General features: G+C 40.3%; 1 protein-coding gene across 1 annotated transcript in view; it reads left to right on the top strand.

Annotated features, from left to right (window-relative positions):
• Positions 1–12,014, top strand: part of CEP350 (centrosomal protein 350) — a 160,679-nt gene that overhangs the window by 109,784 nt on the left and 38,881 nt on the right. The window contains 3 exon segments of the mRNA XM_008166589.4: positions 6,460–6,659; positions 8,933–9,144; positions 10,445–10,589. Of these exon segments, the coding sequence (XP_008164811.2) occupies positions 6,460–6,659; positions 8,933–9,144; positions 10,445–10,589 (557 nt within the window).

Genomic DNA, 12,014 nt, shown 5'->3' with positions numbered 1-12,014 from the left:
GGGTTTTGAGGCAGCAAATTTAAAATGCATACAAGAGCCTTAAGATAATAAATGTGACACGTTATTTTCCTTTCTGCTTAGGGAACCAACTTCTTTCTTTATTTTTCATGAATCATAGAGTTGGAATTACCTCAGACAGATGGGTGTTTGAGGTTGGTTTCAAAAAGATTACGCCATCTTATTCCACTCTATGCTTCTTACCAATCTTTTCTTACCAGTTACTAAAATATACTGAAAAGTAACTGTCTTATTTAATTGGAAAAAGATAGCAAATGTCACCTCTGTGGCCTACTTAAACAGATTAGGGTGGGCTGAAGGAGTTGAGCTTCATCCTGTTCCATGGGGGTCAGAGGAACTTTTTGCAATCTAGTAACCAGCTGGCTGTCCAGTTTAGCTGATCATTTATGTGATTTGGCTTTAAATCTGAAGACCTTGTACCAGGAAAATTATCTCTGAATCCTGCTGTGTTCCAATCGATAATATGCTCATTGACTCTTAACACATCGGTCTGTTTTGTAGCAGCAGCAAGGTAACACTTTTTATTAAAAAAAAAAAAACAAAAAAAAAACAAGGAGTCCAGTGGCACCTTAAAGACTAACAGATTTATTTGGGCATAAGCTTTCATGGGTAAAAAAACCACTTCTTCAGATGCATGGAGTGAAAATTACAGATGCAGGCATTGTATAATGACACATGAAGAGAAGGGAGTTACCTCACAAATGGAGAACCAATGTTGACAGGGCCAATTCTATCAGGGTGGATGTAATCCACTCCCAATGATAGATGAGGAGGTGTCAATTCCAGGAGAGGCAAAGCTGCTTTTAGAATGAGCCAGCCACTCCCAGTCCCTATTCAAGCCCAAATTAATTGTGTTAAATTTGCAAATGAATTTTAGTTCTGCTGTTTCTCTTTGAAGTCTGTTTTTGAAGTTTTCTTGTTCAAGTACAGCTACTTTTAAATCTGTTATAGAATGTCCAGGAAGATTGAAGTGTTCTCCTACTGGCTTTTGTATGTTACCATTCCTGATGTCCGATTTGTGTCCATTTATTCTTTTACGTAGGGACTGTCCTGTTTGGCCAATGTAATCAAAGGGACTGACAAAGGAGGTGCTGTAGTCATAAAGAACTGGTTGGATTATGAACAGGAGGCTGCCAGGCAACTCTCCAACACCACATTTTACAGGCCACTCTCCTCTGATCCCACTGAGGAGTACCAAAAGAAAATATACCATCTGCTCAAGAAACTCCCTGCTACAGCACGGGAACAAATCTACACGGACACCCCCCCAGAGCCCCGACCAGGGGTATTCTATCTGCTACCCAAGATCCATAAACCTGGAAACCCTGGATGCCCCAGCATCTCAGGCATCAGCACTCTTACAGCAGGATTATCTAGCTATTTGGACTCTCTCCTCAGACCCTACGCTACCAGCACTCCTAGCTTTCTTCGAGACACCACCGACTTCCTGAGGAAACTACAATGCATCGGTGATCTTCCTGAAAACACTATCCTGGTCACCATGGATGTAGAAGCTCTTTACGCCAGTATTCCACATGAGGATGGACCCCAAGCTGTCAGGAACAGTATCCTTGATGAGGCTACAGCACACATGGTGGATGAGTTTTGTGACTTTGTCCTCACCCACAACCATTTCAGATTTGGGGACAACTTATACCTTCAAGTCAGTGGCACTGCTATGGGTACCCGCATGGCCCCACAGTATGCCAACATTTTTATGGCTGACTTAGAACAACTCTTCCTCAGCTCTCGTCCCCTAGTGCCCCTCCTCTGCTTGCGCTACATTGATGACATCTTCATCATATGGACCCACGGGAAGGAGGCTCTTGAAGAATTTCACCTGGATTTCAATGATTTCCACACCACCATCAACCTCAACTTGGACCAGTCAACACAAGAGATTCACTTCCTGGACACTACAGTGCTAATAAGTGATGGTCACATAAACACCACCCTATACCGGAAACCTACTGACCGCTATACTTACCTACATGTCTCCAGTTTCCATCCAAGACACATCACACGATCCATTGTCTACAGCCACGCCCTAAGATACAACCGAATTTGCTCCAATCCCTCAGACAGAGACAAACACCTACAAGATCTTTATCAAGCATTCTTAAGACTACAGTACCCACTTGGGGAAGTGAGGAAACAGATTGACAGAGCAAGACGGGTATCCAGAAATCACCTACTACAGGACAGCCCCAACAAGGAAAATAACAGAACACCACTGGCCATCACGTACAGCCCCCAACTAAAACCTCTCCAGCACATTATCAACGATCTACAACCTATCCTGAAAAACGATCCCTCACTCTCACAGACCTTGGGAGGCAGGACAGTCCTCACTTGCAGACAGCCCCCCCAACCTGAAGCAAATACTCATCAACTACACACCACACCACAGAAACACTAACCCAGGAACCAATCCCTGTAGCAAACCTCGTTACCTACTCTGTCCCTATATCTACTCCGGTGACACCATCAGAGAACCCAACCACATCAGAGGCTCATTCACCTGCACGTCTACTAATGTTATATATGCCATCATGTGCCAGCAATGCCCCTCTGCCATGTACATTGGCCAAACCGGACAGTCCCTATGTAAAAGAATAAATGGACACAAATCGGACATCGGGAATGATAACATACAAAAGCCAGTAGGAGAACACTTCAATCTTCCTGGACATTCTATAACAGATTTAAAAGTAGCTGTACTTGAACAAAAAAACTTCAAAAACAGACTTCAAAGAGAAACAGCAGAACTAAAATTCATTTGCAAATTTAACATCATTAATTTGAATAGGGACTGGGAGTGGCTGGCTCATTCTAAAAGCAGCTTTGCCTCTCCTGGAATTGACACCTCCTCATCTATTACTGAGAGTGGATTACATCCACCCTGATTGAATTGGCCCTGTCAACACTGGTTCTCCACTTGTGAGGTAACTCCCTTCTCTTCATGTATCATTATATAATGTCTGCATCTGTAATTTTCACTCCATGCATCTGAAGAAGTGGTTTTTTTTACCCATGAAAGCTTATGCCCAAATAAATCTTAGTCTTCAAGGTGCCACTGGACTCCTTGTTGTTTTTGTGGACATAGACTAACACGGCTACCCCCGATACTTGACTTTATTCAAAGGCGATTGCCACAGATGCCTGTCACAGCAGTGCCCAAAGGGTCTGTTTTTATACACTTTCCCTTCTGTGCCCCTTCTAATAAAAATGATTCAGAAAATAGAGAGCCAGAGAACATAATCTTAGTGGCACCCCATTGTTTGCAGTGGTCTTGTAGCCTTATTGGTCCCAGAATATGAGACAACATACGTGATATAATATCTTTTATTCGACCAACTTCTGTTCGTGGAAGATATAAGCTCTTGAGCTAAACAGAACTCTACCTCAGGTCTGAGGGATGGAAGCAAAATGTCTTAGCTAAATACAAGTTAAGCAGAAGGGATAAGTGTGTTGGAGGTCATCGCTTGAAATGAAGTGGGTTATTGAGGGTTAGATAAAGGGTTTGAAATGGGCAATTAAGGATAGCAAACAGTGCAGTGTTATAAATAGTTGTAATGAGTCATAAAACCAGTGTCCCTGTTAAGTGCATGTTTTTTGGTAGCTAGCAGAGTTATGAATGTAAGTTTCCAGGCTTGCCTTTTGGAGGTATTGTGCAGGTTTCCCTTGAGGAGAAGTACTGAAAAATCACCTTAGGAGTGATCGCTGTGTGAAAAATGTTCCCCCATGGATGATAAGATATTTTTGTCGTCTTCTGTCATTTTTCTATCAGAGCTCATTCAAGAGTGCAGTGATTGTCTGGTTTCACCCACTTAGTTGTTAATGAGGCATTAGATGCACTGGATAAAGTACACCTCATGTGACAAACATACGTAGGACCCATGAATCTTGAATATGTGTTGTGAGGGATAATAATCATCATAACAGTGGAGATATGTCTGGAGGTTTTGCATCTTGTTCTGGCAGGGTCTGGTGCCGCTTTGAGTTGGCGTGTACTGGTCTATGGGGCGCATGTTTCTGATGATGAGCTGGGCAAGGTTGGTGGGTTGTTTGAAGGCCAGAAGAAGGGGGTTCAGGAAGGATTTCTTTCAGGATGTGTCCCTATCAAATAATGGGTTGTGACTGTTTGATGATACCCCATAAGAGTTTCAGTGTGGGGTAGTAAGTAACAACTAGGGGTGTGCGGACAGGGTTTTTTTCTTTTCTGTATTGAAATAGGTTCTCCCAGTGTTTTTGGGTGGCCCTTTCCATGATGTGATCTACTTCTCTGGTGGAGTGTCCTTGTTTAGTGAAGGCACACTTTAAATGTGTTTAGGTGTGCATCTTGGACTTTCTCTTTGGAGCAAATTATGTGATATCTGAGTGCCTAGTAAATAACACATTATTTGGTGTGTCTGGAATGGTTGCTGGATCTGTGGAGGTAAGTGTGGTGATCAGTGGGTTTCTTGTGTATAGTCGTTTGTAGGGTTCCATTATTTAAGCTAATCATGGTGTCCAGGAAATGGATGCTGGTATGGAAGTGTTCTAGCACCCCATTGGAAGATGAGACTCTGGTTTTCACTGCTCATGCATTTACCTAACTACCTTTTGACTGTTATGACAACTGGACTTGTACTTCTGGAATCCAGTCAGCCACAAAGAACTGGGAATTTGAAACGCATCAGCCTGGCTGCTGAATGAAGCAAGACAGAGGTAGTTATCGTAATGAGGTCATTGTCACCTAATTGGTCAAAGTTTCTGGGTCAAGGACCTACTTGACTAACTGGAATGGCTATGACATGCATAATTGAAAACAGGGAATAAAACGTTAAACAGTCTTGGTGAAGAAACAAATGTGGACTCCATGGTGATCCAAGTATTGTCAATTACAGTTCCCTCAAGATGCCCTATCCAGCGGTTTTGTACTAGGACCTTAAAGGTATATACATAGGCCCTAAATTCAGTTATTTGCTGCCAGGTAGAGGGATCACTTGTAGGCCAGCAACATGTATCATATCATATTTTTTCCAAAGTACTGAAGAAACTCAGACTTCCAAAGAGGTTAATATGTCCAACATGGAGTCTCAATTTAATCTTAAAACCCCTCATTTCACATCCCTTTGCACAATTAAACTAAGTTTCTCTATACTGATTTAGTCTTAGTGTGTTTAATGATACCAATCACATCTCCATGCCAAGTATAAGAGATTCTGAGTACTTTACATGTGAATTATAAATATGTCCCCAAGGACAAAATAATACTGAGAATCGAGGAGAAATTCATCCCCTTCAAAGGTGGTCAGTGTTCCACAGAGCCCAAGATCTAGTTCTACCTTCCTTCTACCTCCATTTCACAATGCAGGAAAGAGAAGCTGTGGCACACCCTGGATGTCTGATGGCTTCTGAAAATATATCTTCATATAATTATTCAGAAAATCTAATTTTTTATTTTGGAGCTTCCGTGTAGTTAACTGAAGGAAGAAAGCATGCGAAGACACCATTTCCAAGAGCAGGGACCCAGACAGACAATATTAAAAGAAGGGTTACTTATCAGTACCTATAATTCTTCAAGTGGATTGTCAGTATGGAACCATATGCTCTCTTCTTGTGGTTGCTTGTGTATTTGGAAAGAACTTGAGACATTTAGGATTGCAGTATCTTCTATACCAGTGAGGACAGTTGGGAGAATGTTGGGATCCTTGAAAAAGAATGCTCAAGATCCCAATGGTCACTATTTTCTAGAGGGTTCTTTCTGATTTAATGTCAACAGCCTTTTTGCATGCCCAGGAGTGGGGACCACTACAGACAATCTGTTCAAATTGGTTACTGGTGAGTAACCCTTCTATGTATAACTACAGTATTTAAAATCCTCAAAATGTATAGGTGATTAGCTCCCTCCAGATTAGTGATCTGCTTATCATACTGTATTATAAAAGCTGGGCCTCAGAGTTATCCTAAGTGACCAGAACTTAATTATGTCTTTGTTGGCTTTCTGCTTAGTGGGCCTGGTACTAGGTCAAGCTTGAAACCTCTTTGAAGGGAACAAGCATTTAAAGAATTCAAAACGGTGGTGGGCCTCTTAATACATTAAGAATTTGCCATCATAGTTTTTACATTAAAGACTTGCCCACTTCTTATAGAAAGGAAATGTGCGGAAAGATGTGAATTGGAAGACACCTGTTACGCTTCTGATTTTTTTCTGTGCTGTTCTACATAATTTGTCAATGAACAGCAATAAGTCCTACAGGGTAGTAACAATAAGTCACTTGCCTCCTTTTATTATATAGTTTTTTGGAGATCTATGGAACGTCACAACATTGATATTGTCTTAGAAAATTATTTCTATTTATACACGTCTATACATTGTGATGATAGAGCATCTTGCCATTGGGTCTTTTGGCTGTGGTAGACTGTTTTCCCATTGTCTTCTGATATGTTTATCAGGTTCCTGACTAAGCGAGAACAGAAGCTGATGCAGCGGCGACAACATGCTGAAGAACTGCTGGAGTGGAAGCGCCGTCTAGATGCAGAGGAAGCAGAGATACGTCGGATGGAGAAACAAGCCTTAGCTGCTTGGGACAAAGAAAGACTCAAAACAAAAACAGCCAAGAAGGAACTGGGGGACCAGAGAGCTGAGCCCAAAGGTAAAACCATGTCCTGCTCAAAGAGTGACCCAGTGCAAATAATGACTGGGGCAAAACATAGCATATCATAAACTATTAGCCTCTGGTAAGCTCATATTTTTGTATTTTATTGATGTGTGGTGGTGATTGTTCCTCTCTGGACACAGAATTGTGTTCTGTCCTCTGCTCTTTATTATCTTCTACCTCTTATCACCTTTAACCTTAGCTACCACTTTTACGTTGATATTCAACACATATCTTTAATGACTTTGTTCACCCTCACTTCTTGCATTGACCAAGTAAATGTGTTGCTTTGTTTCAACTTTCCAGAGCTAAATACCTCTGATAGAATTGCTTCTCTTATACAAGACAAGCTTTCTCAAGCGCCACTCCATCTTCTCCTCAACTCAAAGCTTTTGGCCTCCAGTAGCCTTATCTTGGTGACATCTTTGACGCTGTACCCTTCTTTATATTCTACATGTTATATCTTGAAATACACCTGAAACAGCCTCTGCAACTTTATCCATGTGTCTCGGTGCCTCTCTTTGTCTCTGTTGTTCTAATCCAGACCTTTATCTTTTTGCCTTAACTGCTGCAACTCTATTGGCTCCAGGTACCAGCTCTCCAAACTTTAGTATTTGTACAATGCCACTGTCTACTGCCTGTCATCTCGTGTGTACAGAGAAGCGTGGACACATCATTCATATATTTCAGGATCCAGTTTAAATTTTATTTTTTTCTTTTTAAAACACAAATACCATGGTCTTTCACCCAGCCTGCTTCACAGACATTCACTCTTAAATCCCCTTTCCACTTCAGTACTGTTCTCTTCCATCTCCCTACCAGCCATCTTACTACCATTGCGATTCCTGCCATCAGAGGGAGCCTTCTCCTGCCTCACAGTTTGTATTTCAGATCAGTGAAAAGCTGTTTATCTTCCCTGCCTTTGACTTTTATTTTCTCTTGCTATTTTATTAACTCTGCAACTATACATGACTAAAGTATTTTTGGATGCAGTTTGTATGAAAGGTTCTTCTGTATGCAAAATAAACTTGCTTCGATGCAGCTCCCAAAACGAGTCTCATTCAGTCTTCCTATGGCAGTTTGTCGCTTCAGCATGAGGTATAGAGGGCAGGGAGTCTAAGTGAAGAAAATACTGGTATCTTCAAGGATTGTCCCAGAGGATCTTAATTTTCCTTTCTCCCCTCACCAAATAAAGCACATCTTTCGAATCTATGAGGCAGTTAAGTGTTATGGTCATTTTCACCCATCATTGCAAACTCCCACTTGAACGTCACACAGCTCTATGACAATTAAAAAAGAATGGTGAAATATAAAGTTTTAGTGAACAAAAACTCCAATGTGTTGAATGTAAAAAGTAAATGTATTTGTATTCCCTCCACTAATTTTATCTACCTACCAGGGTTGAAGCACAGTCAGCCTGGAGAATGGACTAAGGTGATTCCTTTCCCCAGCCTCTGCCCCAATATTGAGTAATTTTCTAAGGCTTTTTTCAATAGTACTCTATATCCTATAAAAGTTAGAAAACAGGAATTTTATAACTCAGTCCTGATTTCTGGATTCTGTCTGTCATCTGCCAAGAGTTGATGAAATCATAACATCTAAAATAGTGCAAGAAGCATTTTCCCATTGTTTCCCCTGTTTTAGGTTTGTCCACAACTGTTTCAGGGGAAGCATAGAATTGAATTTTGAACTCAGGATTTGGTTTTCAACCAAGCACAGCTAACCATGCAATATTGTTGAGGGGTGAGGAATTATTTCCATAGGCAGATTCCATGCTCCAGCATTGGTTTCTGGCAGTTGACTTCACTACCTCCATGACTGCTGAAGGTTGTAATTGAATAGTTTGGGGGATGTTGGAAGATGTTCAAGAACCACAGAGTTTTTGGAAAATGTTAATTTAGAATATGCTGAAATCCCTTTGTTTTAGGCATCCAGCAGCCACTACTAACATTTGGCATTTTGTTTTATTGAAATTCCTTAATTAAATATCTCCTTGTTAAACAATTCAATACCATATAATGTGAAGTAACACTATGCAATCAGAATGGTGTAAACTTGAAAGCTTGTCTTTCACCCACAGAAATTGGTGCAAATATTACCTCACCCACCTTGTTTCTTTACTGTACAATCTGGCATTTAAACACAGCTTGTGACTGATTTTGTTTGATCAAATGCAGTAATCAAAACTACCTTAGATGCATGTAAATAGTGCAAGTTCTTGCTTGGCTGACTATACTGTGTGCTCTTTTACCTCCACTGTCTCATTTCAGAAACAGCCAGTGAAGAGGAGTCTCCATTGCTTTCCTATACTCGTGTAAACAGTGAAAGCTCTGTCCCAGAAGAACTAGGCAGTCCAGCTGGTGAACCTGTCCAATCAGAGGCTGTGGACCAAGGGAAGCCCGTAAGCCCAGATCATAGTACACTTACTGAAGAAATGGTTTACTCACAGGATCTAGAGTCTGCTACCTCGCCAGGCAAGCTTGTGAGTGAACTTTATCCTTTACCCTTACATGTTCTAGTACTAGTAAAGAACCATCAGAAGAGAAGTAGAAAATAAACTTTCTAGTAGCCATTTAAAGCTTTCTACACAGAGATTAAACTGTTTTCATAGCTGTAATGCTATATCTGAGGCTGTCAATAAATATTGCACTCACATACTTTCTTTAAAATCTTTAGGGGAAAAAATTATTTGGGAATGGGGTCAGTTAAGCATTTTTAACTTGTGTGCAGACTTACAACAGATTTTGAATGTGCCAGTGGGGCTACGCAGCATAATCAGTGGAATGCTAGCCCAGCATACCAGTATGGTTTGGATGGATGATAGTTTCTCACGATTATATCAGGCACAGGAAGCTAATACTATGATTTTGATTTGAGTAATGCATTATGAAGTGTTTGTAGATATTCCATAGCATCAGGAATACAGCTGTGCCTCACACATAGTCTTGCAGGTTACAACATATAATGCCAGCTTGCTAGATAATTCTGGCTTTCTGCTCTGTTCAAAGTATTATGTCTGCTTGGCTTTGTAAGTTGCATCATGGTAATTCTTGTTATCTGGGCTTTATACCTGGATGAAGCTGTGAGGCTAAAGATGCTGTGTCAGCCACTGTCTGTGGAGACACTGCTCATCTCGACTTGCATTGAGTTTTACAAACACTTTTTCCTCTGGGAAAGTCCATTTAGAATGTGCAGCTGAAGAGCTAGTGCAGTATAACATCTAATGTGCCAAAGGTTGTGTTCTGTCTGGGTAAAAGGGCTGTGACAAGCATACTGTTAGTGCTGTAAATAGATATCTGGAAGAGAATCTGCCCTTAAGAGAAGTTTTGCCTGGCTGGAAGTTGAGCCTGTGTTGTGGTGGTTGATGTAGGGTAATGCCTTGCACTTCCTCATATTGAGAGATGTCCTTTCAGTTTAGCAGGTATAGTTAGCAACAGTTTTTACAAAAGTGTGGTTGCATCAACAAATATTCTAATCTGAAGCATACAAGTTTTCTTGTATAGCAATAAACTAGACCATGTAAGGCAGAATTACTGAGGTCCAGGCTCAAGATAAATGTCAGCTTTTGCTACTTTAGGTAGTTTTGTTCTGATACATAATACACTGAGAAAGATAAAGCTTTTGTTAATGTATCTGGATAGGTAGTTAGCTATTTGTTGTTGCTAAAGATTTATGACTAGAGAATACTTTCTTTCCTTGTAATTAACTCTTGTTGACAGTGATCTCATACTTTTAAATTAAGCTTCACAAGTAGTTACTTATTTTCTTTCGTCTTTGAACAGTCTCCTTCCAAAAGCAGTACATCTATGTCAAAGCAGGATTCCATCAAAGGAAGCCACAGAACTGGAGGGCAGCTGCATTTACCTGTGAAATCCCATCAAGTATCCCACAGTTGGTCTGATGAGTCTTTATCCATGACACAGTCAGGTAAGATTGAAGATATCAAGAATACATTGTCTTGTGTTTAAATTCATTTCTCATATTCTTTGTTTTTGCAACCCAGTAAATTAACTCATAAATCTAATTAAGTAAACTGAAAATATTTGAAATTGCAGTGACTTCAGGATTCTGTGGGAAGGTTTTTATATTAAAGTTGATCACTTCAGTGTACAGCAATGAACAAAGTTTCCTAAATTGTGATGTCATTAACTGTTCTAGAAGCAATACAGAGCCTGAAAATCTGGTCTTAGAAGTTGGAGGAAATGATCTTTCAGATTCTTTGTTTTAAACCATATTGAGTTTGTGTACTTAAACACGCACGCCCACTGATATGAATGAGATCTTAAACATGTTGTTTTATTCATCAGTTCACTTTTATTGAAGCCGATGTTACTGACTTGGGGAACCCCGTTCAGAACACTTTGACTTAGTTATTCATACCTAGGGATATTCTGCAGTTTGTGAGCATCAGAATGCCACCTTCATTGTAGGGAAGCTTGCACTGGGGTTGTATGTCTGTGCTTCATCTGCTCTGTAGGATGTAGTTTATCATCCTCTTAGTTGCTCTACCTGACAACCTTTACCAGTAAGGAATTGTTTTTAAAAAATGGAAAAGGAGGAAATTGAAGCAAAATTCCTCTAACAGCAAATGACTTGCATTAAAATTAATCCTGAATTTAGAATGTGTGCACTTCTATACAAACAGCAGAAAGTGTCGGCCACCGCCAATGCAAAAAAGTTAACACCTGGCATAGTATATTACAGGTGGAGCTGGTAATACCAACCTATTAAGGTTGCCTGATATTTCCATTATAAGACCGTGTGTTTGGTTGTTTGCAGTTTTGACAAACTTTAACCGTTCGGGCTGCAATTTTCCATGCTGGATATCTGCTTCAGACTGAATTTTCTTAGAAAATTTAAGCCAAAATGGTTCTGGTGTTTCTGAAATCAAGGCTAGGGAAAAATACATTGTTTTGCCCATGTAGAAAAATTCTGGCGCACTTTTTTGAGAAGCTGTAGAGCAAGGACTTTGGAGCAAAGACTTGAAATTTGACAGAGGGGTTGCCTTTGTGTTAAGAATATGCCTTTTTTCCTTCCCTATGGAAATCCACCCAAATTTGGCCAAGTTATAAGCATTGGAAAAATCAATACACACATGCTCAATAGAGACTTCCTAGAGTTTAGCACAAGGATCTCAAACTCAAATCACCACGAGGGCCACATAAGGACTAGTACATTGGCCCGAGGGCTACATCACTGAAACCTTTTCATACAACAATACAAAAGTATAGTCAAAAATGAAAAAAAATGAAGAGTAATATAGTATGCTATTAAAAGTCAATGTGTTAACTTTTTTTAAACTGTAATGCCGCGCCTCTTCCCGCCCCCTCCCTGCCCCTATTCCAACCCCTT

The sequence above is a fragment of the Chrysemys picta genome, chromosome 8, assembly GCF_011386835.1.
Source record: "Chrysemys picta bellii isolate R12L10 chromosome 8, ASM1138683v2, whole genome shotgun sequence".
In the NCBI taxonomy this organism is placed as follows: domain Eukaryota; kingdom Metazoa; phylum Chordata; order Testudines; family Emydidae; genus Chrysemys; species Chrysemys picta.
The sequence above is the reverse complement of the archived record's forward strand: the minus strand, read 5'-3'. Positions and strand labels throughout refer to the sequence as shown.